The sequence below is a fragment of the Phytophthora parasitica genome (genome assembly GCF_000247585.1).
Source record: "Phytophthora parasitica INRA-310 unplaced genomic scaffold supercont2.48, whole genome shotgun sequence".
NCBI lineage: Eukaryota > Oomycota > Peronosporomycetes > Peronosporales > Peronosporaceae > Phytophthora > Phytophthora nicotianae.
The window spans coordinates 285,237-301,864 of NW_008649034.1; the positions used below are offsets into that span (position 1 = coordinate 285,237).

Sequence of the window (16,628 nt, forward strand, 5' to 3'; positions counted from 1 at the left end):
ACTATTATGGATTTGTCCATAATTGAATCTAGATACAATTATCAGCTTCTTACATTCATGGGGATGAACGAGTCCGGGGAGGGAGCCGTTGTGCAGCATTGTCTTATAGAAGCTAATGAGGATTGGCACATGGAGAGAGCCATTTCGCACTTGAAGAGATTCCATCCAACACGTGTGAACTTTGTGCGTGTGATCGTTGTAGACAAGGATTTGAATGCGATAAGGGTGCTGGAGGCAAATTTTCCTGAGGCTCGGATCCTGATTTGTCACTTTCACATGATCAAGTACCTAAAGGAGATGCGATATGAGTCGGAGTTCGGAAAAATCTCCTCTGACGACGAAAGCCAAATTGACGCCGCAGTGCATAAGATGGAGTACGCAGTGTCCGAGGGAAAGTACAACGAGGCTCATGAATTTATGAAGGACATTTGCGAACGCAGCAGTATGGATCAATTCGTCAAGTATTTTGAGAAGAACTGGCACTCGGGCATGGAACGCTGGGTGTATTATCTACGTACATCGCTCCCCCACTTCAACCCTGAAGGAAGGGGTTGACGGAACGATGAGTATGGAAAAGTGCATCAAGGCGTTGGTTTCGTTTGATCGGGGGAAGCAGAGAGAGTATGAATACCGAATTGGTCAGTTCCGCAATTCGAACTACGATGAGGAGATGTCGACTGCTCTTCGTTTCACGACGCACTACGTCGCACGTCAGATCGAACGTCAGTACGCTGGGGGCCTTGCGAAGTCTTCGCGATACAAATTCGAGGAGGACTCTGAGGAATCGTGTGGAATCACAGTCAGAGGCCTTTTTAAGGACCACAAATTTTGCGTCGATGATTGGAGATGCGACTGTGAGTTTCGGCATCCATGATTTTGCCTTGTCGTCATGCAATGCTTACCGGAGCCATTCCAAAGTCAGCGGGCCGGTGATTCCGTGGAATCGTATAGACGAAAGGTTCGTTCTGGCTGAAATCGCACCTTTATTGTGAAGTCCTGGATACGTACACAATTTGGTGTAGGAGCGATATTAATCAGTGCTAAATAAATCTGTATGTTTTTGTGCTTGTTAGTTGGACAAATTCGACGATGGACCTCAAGAAAGTGCGTCAATTTGCGTGCGAAAATATTTGTAAATTCAAGTCCTGGATCAACCACAAAGAAAGTCAGAACTCACTTGGAGCGATACGGTGAAGCAGTGCGTGTTACGCATTTAATCGCCAGCTGAAATGGCAGACATTGAAGACGAGGCCGAGTTCGAGGATATGTTCCTGTTCGTGATGGGTCAGCGGAGGAACGTCCGGCAGAAGAAAATCGCCGAGGACATACCTGAAGGTGAGGTCGATGGCGATGCTGAAGTCGAAGACCTACAAGACCCGAACGATGCAAATATGAAGCGGAAATTTGGCATAAGCAGTAGTGACGACGATACATCTCAAACCGAAAGCTCCACTGCTCTGGTGTGAAATCCAACATGAAATCACAAACGTCTCCCGTGTCTATACGACTAAATCTAAAGGTCAGAAAGGTTGGGGCTCTGAAAAAATTGAAAAAGAAGATTGTGGCTGGAGAACGTTCGGAAAGGGGGTGGTATGATGGGGCGGAGGAAGGCATGAAGTAAGCTGGAGATGTGACACTAATAGCTGTCGTGGAAGCTTTAGATCGAGCTCAGCCCGGGCTCCGTGAGACGCAGAGGCGTTTGTCTGGGGTGATCGTGAAGTACGAAGAGGCGGACTTGAAAACACCAAAGCTGCTCAAGATTTGCCAGGGTACGTCTGAATGGAAGGGCTGCTGTGGCAGTTGCTTCCAGTGGAACTGCAGCAACTTTGCTGACAGGGGGTCATACGGCACATTCTACATTTCGGATTCCACTGAAACTAGACGACTATTTGACGTGTAATATTCCGAAACAGAGCCAGAAAGCGGAATTGATACGCCGGGCCAGTTTGATTATTTGGGATGAGGCACCGATGATGTGTCGAGCGTGTTTTGAAGCTGTTGACCGAACTTTTCGCGACATCACGAATAATGAAGTCGAGCCGTTTGGGGGGAAGGTTATGGTTTTCAGTGGTGACCATCGTCAAATCCTACCGGTCTTAAAGGATGCTACCAGGGCTGAAACGCTAAAGGTGTGTTTTAAAGCGTCTCCCTTATGACAGCACCTACGCCAGTTGCTCTTGATTGAGAATATGAGTGTGAAAACGGCGCTTGATCCAGGTGATGCTGCTGAGTTGGCCGAATTTTCGGAGTTCTTACTTCAAATTGGAGAGGGTCGCTATCCGGTGAATCGCGATATTGACGACAACAACAATTTTTATCCCGCAGAGCATGTGCGTTACTCCAGTCTCCGGTGGTTCCTCGGCATTTATTCAAGATTCCTCTGATGATCATTCAGAGTACGAAGCCCCGAATTTCAATTGGCTTCTACCATTGGATCCTGAAGGTGAACGCGAGTTGGGCGTGCCTGAAGTTGTTCAGCGCACTTGCAGTATCAACGCACTGATGGGTGAGATTTACCTCGGGGTGGGTGATGCTGACTTGCCAGATCAGTACTTTGTGGATCGTGCAATTTTGGCGCCAACCAATGCAAGCGTTCGTCGGATCAACGAAATGGTAGCTGAGCGATTTTCTGGAGAGACACGAGAATATCTCTCCAACGACAGCCTCGACGGTCCCTGAGATCAGAACCTATTCGAGACTGAGGTTTTGAACTCACTCAATTTGTCTGGAATGCCCCCTCACAAGATGGTTCTCAAAGTTGGCACTTCTATCATTATGATTCGGGATCTAAATAGCGACGAAGGTTTGTGCAACGGAACGCGTCTGCAAGTGGTACCTTTGCGAGAGAAGTGCCTTGACGCGACTATAATGTCTGGCTCTCGACGTGGACAACGCGTGCTTATCCCGCGTATCGTGTTTCTGAGCGATGACGAGGATAAAGAATTTCCGTTTATCCTTCGACGCAAGTAGTTCCCGGTAGTACCAGCGTTTGCGATGACGATTAACAAGGCGCAAGGTCAGTCAATTCACCGCGTAGGTTTCTACCTGGAATCAGCTGTGTTCGCACACGGAAAGCTATACGTTGCCCTATCTTGAGTAACATCCAGAAAGGCGATCAAGACAGCCATTGATCCGAGAGACTTTGTTGACGGCGCGGCGCACACCAAAAACATTGTGTACAGAGAGATTTTCCAGTAGATAACACTGTAATACACGGGGATTTAGTAACAAATTATTCATTTTCTGCCAAATGTGATCTAAGTGATGATTTTACCATTTTTTTTTTACCTAACTAATACTATGATTTAGCTTAGTCGTATTTATATAAGACCACGCGCCCGCGTAGCGAACTCCAGTCTGGAGTGTTCAATCGAAATGTAGGAAACATCATTTAAAACAGCACGATTTTAAACACTATTCCCAATTACAAGAAACTTCAGATGACTTCGCAAAATACAAAACAAAAAAATATTCACACTAAAGGTTGCGGTCTGGTGTGGGAGGTGGCGTCAGAGATTGGTCTGGTGTGGGAGGTGGCGTGACTGCGAGCGTTCCAGAAGAAGTTGCAGCGTCATTTCGTGCATCTTGGAACCTAGCATAGTCCTGATTGGGAACTTGGGGGCTGTCGAGGGGAAAGAAGCAGAGTAGAAGGAGCTCTTGTAGTTCATCGGGTGGTAACGCTGAGGCGGAGTGACCAGTGGTTGCATTCGATGTCTCTGTAGCACCCAAGTCAACGGAGGAAGTTGATTCGATCCCAACATCTCGCTTGTTAACGGGTATCGAGCCTTTGGAGAGCAAACCATTGGCGTAGATGCCACATCGCTGACCGCAGTGGGCGAGGAGTTGAACGTCTTTCTCTCTTTACTCAAAGAGAGTAGCAGCTCCGGAGCCACCAGCGAAGGCGATGATGGTGTCGTCATCCGAGTGGCTAAAGCTTCAGTTGTTTTCTTCGTCTGGGCAGCGAGAGCGCTGCGACGGAGCCTGGCCTTGATGGTACGGTACGGCCAACGGTACTTGCGTCGATGACAAATGCGCTTGAGCGTGATCGGAGCCACACCGAGAAGTTTAGCAGCGTCGTCTTGACGGTAGTGCGAGTATTCTTGAAGTGTTTTGATGGAGAAATCGTATTTGCGTCGACTCTTGGGCACAGGCTGGATAGACTCGATCTCCTTCTTGCTTGAAGGTGGCGAGTGTGGAGGAGTAAAGGCTTTCATGGCGTGAAGATTAACGGTGTTGGTTGGTCTGTTGAAGAGAAGGCGAATTGAATAATGAAAAGGAGCTAGAGGTGACCAAGAGCTGCAACCAAAAGACATTGGTCACAAGGAGGTCGGAACATCCGCTGTTTGGGCTATGTTCAAGTGGGAAGTCAACTACGTTGGTACCAACACCCTTTGTGTGAAGAGCTCACGTCCAGATTGACGCGTAGATATCCAGAGCACAAATGACGCAGCTCCTCGTGATGGTAGTCGCGAAATTCTGGGTGCTTGCGGTGGACTCTTACCCGTTCCATACAAGCGGAGCCACTGCTGCGGATCATACGGGACGAAGCATCATTCGAATGGCTCCGGATGCAACCTCCTTCCAAGTTATCGACGCCGTCATACACCATAAACTAGAGTTGGCTCCTTGTCCAGCTTGAATCTTATTTTCGCTTACTGACGGTGGCATTGTTCATCTGTCCGCTCGGTCCGACGACAGCGCACCCCTTCACTGGTGACGGGTCATTCAGCATAGAGATTTCCAGCAGGAATCTCAGCGATATATGCGAAGATGCCTCCCATCTCGATCACCTCGGGTCAACAATAAGTAGTACCGTATCTTCCCGCTGTCTAGCCATTGGGACTCGCCACGGCCATTGGGACTCGCCACGGCCATTGGGGACACGTAAAGGACGAGTGGGGCCCATGGCATCAAGCGGAGTCTTGGTACTACGTGGGACTTTTCTAACTCGGATCAAATTCGAATTTCGTTGGTGTCGACGAAAACTGGCCAAAATGAGGAGATCGATACAACGTAAAACGGGTGGAGACAGCGCATCAACTTGAAGCGCTGATGGACTCGGATAGTTCAGCAGTGGTAGCCAAGCATAAGAACGTAGTGCTACTCGAAATAGAACTGAAAAAGTCTAGCGTAAAAATACCCTTGTCTAAACTAGTAAACGCAGTCTGACGGCATCAGAGGGTCTTGAGCGCCATCAGTTGAAGAAGCGCTCACGGACTCAGAGCATGTCCCTCCTGCGGCGCAATGTGGGCCAAGTGTCAGACTCAGGCCGAGAGCGGGGAGGTTCGACGATCTGGGAAGATGAAGCCGATGAGTACTGGAAGAAGATGGAGCCGGCCAAGCGTTGTCGAAGAATCACCAACTATCTCGGTGGACTTGTGGTCTTCGTGCTGCTCTGCGGTGGCGTCTTTGTCGGCGCTCGAACGGCATTAGACGCAGAGAACATTGCAGCGTTGAAAGCCAGATTCATGTCCCCCATAGTAGCCGTCACTCCTGAAAACGTCTCGAATGTCGAAACTAAACCAGTCGAAGCTACCGCCACAGTATCGACTCCAGAGCCTGCAAACTCAGCATTAATTGAAACAGACCATGAGGTGCTACGTGGACGCTGTCGCGTACTCGGCGTACAGACTCGCTGGCATGAAGAAACGTGCAGGAAGCTCTGCGTGCGGTAGGCTACGAAATGTACAATGTGTTTGATTTATTCCACCACTCCCTAACTAACTGTGATGTCTTCTGCCAGCGACCCGCACAACGCCGCGTGTATGAACGGATGTTCGTACGGCTCCCTCACAGTGACCAAGCTCGTGTGCGACAAGATGGAGGCCACTGAAGCCGCGTCGGCCTCGCGTTGCCCCGACGGCGTGAGCTGCATGGAGGCGTGCCGCGCCTACGACGACGAAACACCCTTCCCGGACCTGCGCAACTCGTGCGCTCGCGGCTGCTCCAACATCGTGCCCTCGGCCTGCGCTCGCTCTCTGCAGATTTACCGGGACCTCGCTCAAGGCACGGTGCAGTAGCGGCCACCAGTAATTATTCACACAGCACATAGCAACCACCTCCAAAAAGGCACTAAAGATACCTAATTATCGCCATCCTAAAATCTTCAACATCAGGCCTAAAGTTGCCGCCATTACTAATCGGGGGGGATGCCTTACAGTGTGTCGTTGCGTGTCACCAACAGAGGCGAAGCGGAAGTCAAGGGCCGATATCACAAACTGGGGGCAGCTATAAAGGCCTCGTCGCCATATCGCTCGAGACGCATCCCGATTGTACCCGTGGCTGTAGTCGCGTTGCGTCAAAGTCCACCTCAAGTGTGTGGGCTCCGTTGTCTTCGATGCGGATGGACCCGATCCCGTAAATATTGGCCCTCTATCTTCGGTCTCTGTTAGAGGCTGGCGTGTCCTGAGGGCCGCTCCGTCTTCTGCTGGTTAACACAGGCGATGAACTTTTCGGTATGTGGGGCGCATTGATCCCCGCGCCTTCCAAGCTCGCATCTTCCGACTGGATCCAGGCCCCGTCCTGCTTGTGTCCACCCAAAGTGGCTCCGCTATATCAGCGTGTCATACTGTGATGGGGGTCTTCTTACAAATTCCCATAATAAGTCGAAATCTGGTGTCATCAATTTCGCTTCAACGTCCCAGTCTCTTCCGACACCATGCAGGTAGAACAGTAGTAGTGAGACCCCCGCCGTCTCCTTCCGTCAGCGATAAACAAGAGAGTTCACAGTCAGTGCAACGTCTCGCTTTTCGATGGCTCATTCCGCAACTTGCCCCCTGCGACTCAATCCCTCCCCTTCGAAAGCATGAAGACTTTGTCCACCTCATCGATGCTGATGAAGACCAAATCCAAGACCAGTCGCAAGTGCTCAGCCTCGAAATCAAAGAAGGAGCGCAAGAGTCGACGCGTCTACGACTTTGACTACGATTTCCTGTCCCAGTTCTTTCACATGCCGCAAAAGAAGGCCGCAGAGCTAATCGAGGTCTCCGTCATCACGATCAAGCGCAACTGCAAGCGCCACGGCTTCAAGTGGCCGTACCGCGCCAACAAATACAAGTCCCGCAACACGCATGTACTGTCCGACAAGGCCCGAGCTTTCCGTGATCTGCCGCTTGTGTGCATGAAGGAGCAGATTGACGCGACCATGGATGACATGGAGCAGTCGAGCGAGTGCGATACCGACACGGAGAGCGTCGACGACGACGAACTGGTGAAAAAGAACTTTTGCGAGATCCTCTTTATGCTTAAGACGTCAGCGATGCCCAACGTGGCGAGTGCTATGATTCAGGTGTAGTGTGGTACAATAGCTCCTCGAGTTGGTATTTGCGAGGATAAACTAACGTGGTGCTCGTTGCTGGAGCGGTAAAATAAATGAATTTGTTTCTCTGCTGGGTTTTCTTAAGAACTACTTCAAAGTTAAAAGTTGATCGGGAATTATAACTAAAACTCTCCGCGGGAAACATTCGACTCGAGCGTTTGCTTTAGGATGTGGGCCGACTGAACCATACAAGTTAATTTACCATAATGAACATCAGTACACAGGCTTAGGTATTCATACGAAGAGGATGAATTTTAGAGCTGGAGTGCAATACGGACTCAACACTATCGCTGTAAAGTAGAATTGCAACGTTCGTAAGATATTCTGCAGATGCTGAAAATCAGCAGTAGCAAACGTGAAGCTGCGCCGTGGTTCACCCACAAGCACCAGATTCGAAATTGTAGCATGGGCCACCCAAATAGAGTCGGCTGATACTGGAGATCGCTTTCAGCAGATTCGAGCTAAGCAGCCAGTTGCAGCATTCTCTGCATTCTCGCTGGATTGATCTCATCTAGCCTGTCGTGCATCATCCACCACTCCACAGAAGCGAGATCTCAAACACAAGGCAGTCCAGCGTGACCTCAGACAAACTATAAGCCACTTCACATTCCAATCCGCCAACTCCAAAGCAACATCCTTAACTACCACAGATGCCCCGCTACTTCGTGGTTGACGCACGTTTCAGCATGAGCAACGACCCCAACTATCCTTTCTTAAGCAGCCGCCAAGTGCACCACTGTGCTGCCCAACAGCCATACAAGTCTCGCCGAGGCAAAATGCCTCGAGCACGCAGCGGTTCCATCTCGATCTCGTCGCTCAGTGCATTGCCGGCGTCTCCAGTGAACCGGTTTGCGCAGTCCATGGGCCCCGAGCGACCCAAGCCGACGAACGAAGGCGTCTGGACTCGACACACTACGCCAGCGATGTCCACTCGACGTGGTGACTTCGTCTTCGATGATTCGTGGGACTTTTCGTACGCAGCAAAGTCCAACCGACGCAGCGTGTGGCAACGAATCGCCGAAAATGTCGACAAGTGCGTCTTCCGCGTCATGAGCAAGTTCTACAAGTGAAGTATCGATCGTTTCCTGTGTTTTTGTGAGTTTCTGTAGCATTGTAGCGAGTAAAAAGTGTTTAAATGTCCCTCATCTAGCCCAAAGGTAGGTTCGAAATGAGGAATTGTCGATATTTAACGAAAATGACAATCGGTTGATACCCGTTAAAACAGAATTCCAGCACCAAGCAATGGTAAAAGCATAGCATTCCTTACACACCGATGCGTTCCATCTCCGGGATCCTCGAAACGCTACGACAGAAGAGCACTTGCGCTGCCACTTCGATGTCCAGTCGCGCTTTCTTCTCCCTCATCAACTGGCCATAACTCGTAAAAGCTTCTTGAAATGGTGTTGAAACAGCACTGATACACAGGTATTTTTTAGCCAATCGAGCCAGCGACGGGAATAAACGCTGATATCGACTCCACCACTCCAACGGGTCATGCTCGCTCTCGTCCGTCGCTGGTAAGGACGGCGAGTCTAGATATTGTTGCACTTGCGTTTTCAGCTTGTCAAGCTCAGTCGCAGGCTCGTCAAGCGGGAAAAACTCATGCAACAAAGCTGCAGCCTTTTTCGCGTTTGTGGCGGAGCCACTGGGAGTTTTTGCACTCTGGTTCTGCTTTTTGTGTTCATCCGTTTGGTCTTCTTCGGTCGTTGGATCATGTTGATCCACATCAACGTCGTCCTTGTCGTTTACTCCAAGGAGCAAGTAGAGCGATTCCACCAATCGCTCCTTCTCTGAAACTGGTAAGAACGGCAGAGACTTAAAGCGTGGGTCCAGTAGACACGACAAATACGGCGATGATGGGGCCTCGCCTGACGAACACAAGTCCATATTAAGGTTGTTGACGATAGTATGGCGTACAGTTGCAACCAGCGGGTCCGTGACCCAAGTACCAGCATCGGCCAAGTGTTTCTTCAACGAGTGTAAGAGCGGATACACGATCGATAACCCAGGATACGCGAGTGGCGAAACGTGTACCAAACCTTCGATAGGGTCCAATAATCGAGCAAGTTGTTTCAACGACGCCCACTCCTCAGGAGACAATTCACAACACACAAAGCGAAGCTGCATGGGTCTGCGAGCAGGGTTCGTATCGCTTTCCAGGCCAGTCTTGTACCGTAGCAGCATTAACTCCAGCTCCACAATTCGACACATCATTTGAGTTGTGGAGTTCCAGCGGTCGTCAAAGTCGCAGATCACGGGCAAAGACTCGCCGATGTTGCCATTCGAGCCGCTGGCCGTTGATGTAGAGCTTGAGCTCTGAGCAGAAGATGCGGTGTCGTCTGTAGCTGCGTCTGCGTTCTGTCCTTCCTTGACCCCGTCCAGTTCATCCCCTATCGTAGTGTTTCCACTCTCAGCGACGCTCACACTAACGCCGTCCGCTGTGGCTGCCATGGATGCTGTCTGTGTTGACGCTGCCGAGGCAGCACAGGCCTCTTCACCCATACTGCGTTGTAAAGCGAGGAAAATCTGGTACTCAGACGGGTTTTGTATGAAATATGACACGTAGTTCCGACATCTACGCGTAAGATCAGCGCACTCACGTAACCCAGTCGACACAGCTCCCTCGAGCTCTTCTACAAAGCATCTGACGACGGCCAACCCAGGATATTCACTATGAATTGCAGTAGCCTCCGCCTCAGCTTCTGCCTGTGCCTGTGCCATTGTCCTCGGACTGTCGTTATCCTCCTCTTGTGCCGTATTAGTAGTCGACGTGTGTGGACGCATCGTCAGCGCTGCAACTTTGGACGACGGGATCTCCCACTTATCCATGACATCTCGAAGCAGTGCGATGGTGTTGACACGCTCATCCAGCGGCAACACATACACTTCCAGCACACAGTCACGACGTCGAAAGCCACGAGAGATCCAGTGTCCACTGACTGTGAGCACATTCTGGCCAAACACTGACGTCCAGTTATTCAGCGACAGACTCAGAACTTCCACGTCAGCCATAACCTCCTTTAGTATCTCCCGCTGTGAATAATACAGATTAGCGAGAGCCAATTTGATCGTGTCTTCTGACGGGAGTTTAGGCACAGATCCATTCAAACCAAATCCCAGAGTTCCTCCGTATCCAAAGTTTAGTCCGGGCCACTCTGTCGACCCTCCAAAGAGCAGCATACTCAGCTCTGCTCCCATATGAGAGACATCCAAGGGCTCGTACTGTGCGATCAGGTATTTCAACAGTCGATGCGTCAGGATCTTCTGATTCGCTGCGCTATTGGCATTCCCGCCACTAGTCCCGCTGATACTGGAGCTGTGTCGTCGTCCTCGAAGTCCTGTACTCGATGTCCCTGTGAGTGTAGAATAGTCAAAGAATCTCTGATCCAACCCAACGCCGGCCATCTCAATTGCCGCGTCATTGAGCTCAAAACCTGCGGGGAACTGCAACGCCCCCGACGTCGCAGTGGCTGTGGAGCCTCCTGGTAGCGTTACGAAGCCCGAGGGGTCAAATTCCGTCCCTGCGACCGTCAACGACGCGGCTTGTTCCGTCTGATCCACGACTTTCCTTCGTTTAGCTGCTGCGCCTCCACTTGCTGCCCGTCTTCTCGCTGTCCTTAGCTCTATGAGCTGATGCCTCTGCTTGCTGCCCAGTGGATCGCTAGGAGACAACGTGCCTAACACACCCGCAGTATCCGCCGACATTAGGAGACCAGAGCCAGCAGCATTGGCTGATGACGTGGCAGCGGGCGATGTGATCGCCTGGAGCTGAACTGGGCGTCGATGGACCCCTCTCGGGTACTCGTAGTCTGCTGCGCACTTACCCGGCGCGTATTTCTGGTGTTTCTTTCTTAAATGGCGGTTCATGGTGCTAGTTCCACCCGAATAGGCGAAGCGCGTGGTCTGTGCGGGGCACAACGTGCAGATGACGAACTTGCCGCTCGCGTCTTTCACGAAATAGTCCCAGATGAAGCTGGGCAACGCTATGGCCGCCTCGGTCTTGTCTCGCCCGCGGCCGCGTCGACGACCCATGGGGACGGAGGCGGCGGCCAGAGCCACATCGTTGACCGCATCCGCGACGGTTGTGCCTGGGTCCTCTGGGGTCTTGGAGTGATGGTCGCTCTCGTCGACAACGACGTCCGGCGCGTCTGGCGGTTCGAGGATCAGCTCGGTGTCCATTGCTGACCGAATTTGCCTTGAAAATGTATGAGGCCACGGTTCGCTGCGAGCCACTGCTAGTTCTAGCCAATCAAGCTTTCCAAGCTGGATGCAGAATGATCTGATTGGGCAAAATTTCGTTTTTAATATTTATTTGTAAATAAATGGGGGGGGGGGGGGGGATGCAACGTTTGCTCACAACTAGCATTTACTTCCTCTCGTCACAATCCCCATAAGCCAAAGTGCAGTTTCTCCTTAAGGGACGGTTTCTAGGTGCTGATTTTGGTGAAATCGACGCGGTTTGATCTCCTCATTTCAACGCTGGTTTAAGCGCGAAAGGAGCTCTTCAAACGCGGAAGTTATGGCGGAAAGAGTCCTCTCCACCAGATCACTATTGCACATTTTTCAGCATCTTTAACACCAGTCACTCGCCATTTCCGGCACGCATGGCCACTTCCACGATCGTTTCTAATCCAAACTCTCAGACTCTGGACGCAGGCGTGGCCAGGGCCTCCGAATTTGGCATTTTTATTTAGTAGACAAAGACATCATACATTATGCGTTATCTCCTCTATACTCTATCAAATAAATTATGTCATTAAACGAAGACGGCAAATAAATAACGGAGTAATGGAGACCACTAAAATGTGTTACCTTAGTTCTCCATTGAGAAACATGTACATGTACGGTATCAATTGATACTGTTGACCGTGCTAGAATCCCAATAACAACGGTTCTCACGGAGGAATAAGATCATACCCAGCGTTGCAGGTTGCAACCCTTGTCTTTGGTGACCAAATGTCACCCGCGCCACACTAAAAAAGCGTTCCACCACGTTAGACGTTGGTGGAATCGTCTTCAATTGCTCGTAGGAAACAGCGGGTCCGGCAATCCGGCGGCGCTTACGAAGACGTTCGACAAACGAAAGATCTTCAGCGGAAGTATTCGAGGATCACCTCGTCATACTCGCCACGACACGGTCGGAAGTAGAACCCCGAGATCTGGGCGTTGGTGTAGGCGCTGCCGGGTCGTGTGGTAAGAACCATGGTAGTTACAAGAGTGGCTGGAAGCAGGTGAGGCGTATTGACAAAAATGCGAAATAGCTGACAGTTGAGAAGACCCAGAGAAGGTTGTAGTCGATCGGTGGTCCAAAAACGACTGGTTGCTGTGAAAATTATTGTATAAGAGAACCTTTAATAAATTATGAAATCATACCTATACAGAAAATCAATTATCACATGGTCAGGTATAGATCTTTGAAATAAATAATTTACTAAGAATTGTGGTAAATAATGTTATAGTAAATATATATTTCGGAGGCCCTGGGCGTGGCAAGTCGTCATGCTGTTCGTGTGGGGCCTCGCGTCAGGAGCGATCCGGAGTGGTGGTTGTTTGTTCGGGCGTCAGAGCAGAGCACCATCAGCGCCGCCATGTGTTACGACTGCGTTCATGAATCATTCGTTTACAGAGTAACATGATTTGTTTATAGAGGTGATTTTCCCTTAAAAAGTACAATGTTGCAATTATTCCATCCCGGAGGAAGTATGTAGGATCTACGAGTTTATAACCTAAATCTGAAAGCATGATCTATAAATCAGAGTTAAGGCGTAAATATTAACCCTTCTAATACGAAGGCTGTTCCGGATTATCCGTGATTATAACATATGAAGTAAAGTATACCGGGAAATCAGTACTTTATATCATGTATGCAGCGCTTTTGTGTGACACGTGGATTGCCTAGAGAATGTGATTGGCTGTTCGTTAGAGATGGGCAGTACGAAAATCGTTCTAATTACTGTCAATTGCGATCTCCCTGCAAAACTGTTAGGCCTTACCCAAACGACAGCACAACAAATGTGAACATCATTTCCAAGTGCCATTCATTAGTCTTCTTCACTCTCGCTACAGACCTCGCGTCTACGCGTCTCTACAAACCGGATTTTGTGCTGCATCTCAGCAGGAATAGCCATGCCATTGCGCTAGCTCTGGTGCCATACTTCGTTGCAGGTGAGAGCGCTACCGTGGTCTAGTCGGCGAGCCTTATTGCATAGAGTAACGCGCCCCTTCTTGACTCTTGAGCATGTCGCGCAAAAATAGCTCGTTTCGAAGTTGCGGACGCCAGGACCCGCGTACGCTGAGCAGACCTTCCAGAGCCACTGGCGGCGCTTGTTTCCGTTTTTCTCTTCCGTCTTCTCGAGCGTGTGTGCGCTTCGAGGAAGTGGCTTGGTCACGAGGTCTGCTAAGTCATCATCTGGCTCAATAGGGCAATACGTAGTCGCCGCATGAACACGGCATGCGTGGGAACGGGTTTGTTGAGACGACGCAGGGCGATCTTGTGAATGATGAAAGCATTTACCATAGCAATATCCACTAAACCGAGAAAAATGGTCTTGTAGTACTTTCGCATGCGGATGGAGCGCTGCATGGGACTTGGGAGATGGATCCGCCGGGCTCTCTACGGGAGACGTGAGTAATTTGGTGGAGCAACCAGGCGCTAAAAAAGTAACTGGCTTGCTGTCCAACCACGGCAGAGCTACGAATTCGGGGCGATATCTTCATTTAGCTATTCGAAAAGTTCCTCTTGCCATTTTCTTCGGTCTCTTTTTCTGCGTAAAGTCAATCGCTTTACACCACCCTTTCCGGTCCTTGCGAATGGTCCCGACGTGGTAGTGGCCCATACTGAGGAGTTTGCCCGATAGCGGGAATGACGTATAAAAATTGTCTGTACAAATAAGCCTTTGAGAAGGCATTCCTTGTAGTACGCGCGTCACATTCTTCACCACAGCTCGCTGCGCCACAGCGTCTTCGTTAGCGTTCGCTTTCCCGCAGTAAATTTCCAGTCTACACATAAAAACACACCGTATTGTTAGTGATAATGTGAATACAATACGGATCGTGCGGAACACATTACGGATTCACTGAACCAAAACTACCACGGATATCCGCCACATGTACCGGATATCCGTAATAAACGTACAACATCCCTCGAGCAATACGCGGTGTCTGCGCAGCACATCATGTAGAACTTCGTACCCCACTTGTTCTGCTTGTTGGACATGTACTGGCGCATTGGCACCATCCCCTCATCGAACGAAATTCGCGCACCAAGCCGATACCCGCGGAAGAATGTCTTCTGCAAAGCTTGAAAAATAGGACGGATCTTGAACGCACGATCTGCACTGTCGTGCTACCGGGCATTGTCGTTGAAATGCAAGTAGCGAGCAATGTCGTGGAAACGATCCCGACTCATGGACTGTCCGAATGCACCGCGGGATAGTGCACGCTCAGCCTTCGTAATCCAATGACGACTGAGACTCTCTCGGCGCGGCTCCAGCGTTCTCGCGACAAGTAGTCCAATAAAGCGAACAACCTCATGGGGCTGTATTGAGCTCTTGCGCTCCAACTTTCTTCTGTAATCCTCGGTAGTGAGTACAGCAGTCGACGAAACGGTCTCACGACGGAGAAGGGCACGTGCTCGCATCTGCTGGGCGATAGATCCGCGCTGTCTCGGCGAAACTTGCTCGTTTTATTGCGATTTTCGCCACAGCTCCTTCGGTAAGAAGAAATAGAAGATCGCCAATGGGTTTTCAGCGTAAGCTAAGGCAGCGCGGGTTGGACCAGACGGACCAACATAGAGAGAAGAGCCCTCGTGCAGTACTTGACAAGACTGCTGCTCCATGTAGACGTCCCAGCCTCCTGCGCGGAGGTTATCCAAGTCTTCACTAGTCAGATCAAATTCCACAGGAACATCATCATCTTCATTCGCAAGATTGTCACCACTCTCGTCACTGGCAACTGAAGCAATGTCGTCCACAGATTCATCATCATTTCCATCTTGGAGAATAAGCTCTTCGTCACCTTCTGCATCCGAATCTAGGGCTCGCAACCAGTCCCCTCCTCCCCTGTTGAAAACATCAGCATCGAGATCTTCGAATAAAGTGTCCCGCCGCAGGGCATTGATAAAGTCATCAGAATCAAAATCGTCAAGAGAGACACCGGTTTGGAGACCAGCAAGCGCGGCATTCAGTGCTTCCCGAATTGCCACTTCCGGACTATAAGTCCTTTCAGCAGGAATATCCGGACCAGTCTGGTAGGTAGTATCTGGAACAACTTGGGTGGTATCCGGAATAGGGGGTTCTGTACAATCCGTTATAAATACGTTAGTAGAGCTCAAGCAGAGAGGCCAACTGATAAACTTACCAGCGCGACGTAGTTTAGAAGCTTGGCTTGACGCTGAAGACTTGTGTTGGCTGGCCGTTGTGGTGTTCGTTCAACTGCGTGCGACCTGGGCGTGTTGTCACGAGGGTTAGCCTTTGCTGCAGGCCTCGGCTGTCGTGGCGCATCTTTCGCTGCGGCTGAAAACTCACTTTCATTGTCGTGTGTGGATCGGGGGTCGGAGCAGCACCAGGCAACGTCAAAAAGCAACTGGTGACGCGGTGGACGGCGTTGGGTTTGGTGAAGGGTCAAACGATAGCCACCCTTGCCTTCGGCAATAGTCCATTAGACTCATGTCACCTATTCCAATAAGGGTTAGATAGTAAAGCAGCATGAAACAGTGTCCATAAGTAACGTACCGAGGAAATAGTCAACGCCTTCCGTTCCTTTGAAACTCCCACCCGGCGGCAGATACCTCCGATCGTCGCTCAGCCCCAACGACTTTCAAAACTTCTAGCCTTTCTTGGTAAGCTCGTTCCACATATGGGCGAACGTTTTCTCGGTAGCGTAGGCGTACATATTCTCGAAACAGGAGTGATGGTCTCTTCTCGGGCGCAGATCTCGAAATGAAAGGCTGGCGAGCGGATATTTATCAGGAGAATGATACAACGAGCGATCAATTCATCAGAAGAAGATACAATGAATCCGATTGGCCAGAATAAAATGCGATTCATTCATTCATAAAAGTAAAAAAAAACCTTGGGGAATATCATAAAATATATTTGTGGAACAGGATCAGGAAGCCACCATCAACAGAGGACTATTGTCGACGCGTGGGCCCCTCAACGTCACGCGCGCAGTTAACCACCACGCACAGAACATGTGCATTGTAACGGGGTTACACACAAGTGGCTACATGTAGCCACTTGATTACGACAATGGGTTTCACATTGGTGTGAGATACACCAATGGTTACATTTGACAGACCACTGGTCTG

The 16,628-nt window shown here is 50.1% G+C and overlaps 9 protein-coding genes across 9 annotated transcripts; 4 read left to right on the forward strand and 5 right to left on the reverse strand.

Annotated features, from left to right (window-relative positions):
* Window positions 1-562: 562 nt before the first annotated feature.
* Window positions 563-1,466, forward strand: PPTG_23712 (hypothetical protein; the record flags this gene model as incomplete). Its single annotated transcript, XM_008912567.1, has 2 exons — window positions 563-854; window positions 1,225-1,466. The coding sequence occupies 2 exons, from the start codon at window positions 563-565 to the stop codon at window positions 1,464-1,466; spliced, it is 534 nt and encodes a 177-aa protein (XP_008910815.1).
* A 2,043-nt stretch (window positions 1,467-3,509) lies between these two features.
* Window positions 3,510-4,214, reverse strand: PPTG_15201 (hypothetical protein; the record flags this gene model as incomplete). Its single annotated transcript, XM_008912568.1, has 1 exon — window positions 3,510-4,214. The coding sequence occupies one exon, from the start codon at window positions 4,212-4,214 to the stop codon at window positions 3,510-3,512; it is 705 nt and encodes a 234-aa protein (XP_008910816.1).
* Window positions 4,215-5,225: 1,011 nt separating this feature from the next.
* On the forward strand, window positions 5,226-6,099 carry PPTG_15202 (hypothetical protein; the record flags this gene model as incomplete). Its single annotated transcript, XM_008912569.1, has 2 exons — window positions 5,226-5,671; window positions 5,744-6,099. 2 exons carry the CDS (start codon window positions 5,226-5,228, stop codon window positions 6,018-6,020), a joined length of 723 nt encoding a protein of 240 aa, XP_008910817.1. The 3' UTR covers window positions 6,021-6,099.
* A 73-nt stretch (window positions 6,100-6,172) lies between these two features.
* PPTG_15203 (hypothetical protein) lies at window positions 6,173-7,393 on the forward strand. Its single transcript, XM_008912570.1, has one exon. It carries the CDS (start codon window positions 6,806-6,808, stop codon window positions 7,292-7,294), a length of 489 nt encoding a protein of 162 aa, XP_008910818.1. The 5' UTR covers window positions 6,173-6,805; the 3' UTR covers window positions 7,295-7,393.
* Window positions 7,394-7,627: 234 nt separating this feature from the next.
* On the reverse strand, window positions 7,628-11,510 carry PPTG_23713 (hypothetical protein). Its single transcript, XM_008912571.1, has one exon. It carries the CDS (start codon window positions 11,495-11,497, stop codon window positions 8,582-8,584), a length of 2,916 nt encoding a protein of 971 aa, XP_008910819.1. The 5' UTR covers window positions 11,498-11,510; the 3' UTR covers window positions 7,628-8,581.
* PPTG_15204 (hypothetical protein) lies at window positions 8,005-8,388 on the forward strand (the record flags this gene model as incomplete). The annotated part of the gene is made up of 1 exon (XM_008912572.1): window positions 8,005-8,388. One exon carries the CDS (start codon window positions 8,005-8,007, stop codon window positions 8,386-8,388), a length of 384 nt encoding a protein of 127 aa, XP_008910820.1.
* Window positions 11,511-12,408: 898 nt separating the features above from the next.
* PPTG_23714 (hypothetical protein) lies at window positions 12,409-12,522 on the reverse strand (the record flags this gene model as incomplete). Its single annotated transcript, XM_008912573.1, has 1 exon — window positions 12,409-12,522. One exon carries the CDS (start codon window positions 12,520-12,522, stop codon window positions 12,409-12,411), a length of 114 nt encoding a protein of 37 aa, XP_008910821.1.
* A 933-nt stretch (window positions 12,523-13,455) lies between these two features.
* PPTG_23715 (hypothetical protein) lies at window positions 13,456-13,901 on the reverse strand (the record flags this gene model as incomplete). The annotated part of the gene is made up of 2 exons (XM_008912574.1): window positions 13,456-13,712; window positions 13,748-13,901. 2 exons carry the CDS (start codon window positions 13,899-13,901, stop codon window positions 13,456-13,458), a joined length of 411 nt encoding a protein of 136 aa, XP_008910822.1.
* A 1,101-nt stretch (window positions 13,902-15,002) lies between these two features.
* Window positions 15,003-15,819, reverse strand: PPTG_15205 (hypothetical protein; the record flags this gene model as incomplete). The annotated part of the gene is made up of 2 exons (XM_008912575.1): window positions 15,003-15,613; window positions 15,762-15,819. 2 exons carry the CDS (start codon window positions 15,817-15,819, stop codon window positions 15,003-15,005), a joined length of 669 nt encoding a protein of 222 aa, XP_008910823.1.
* Between the last annotated feature and the right edge of the window lie 809 nt (window positions 15,820-16,628).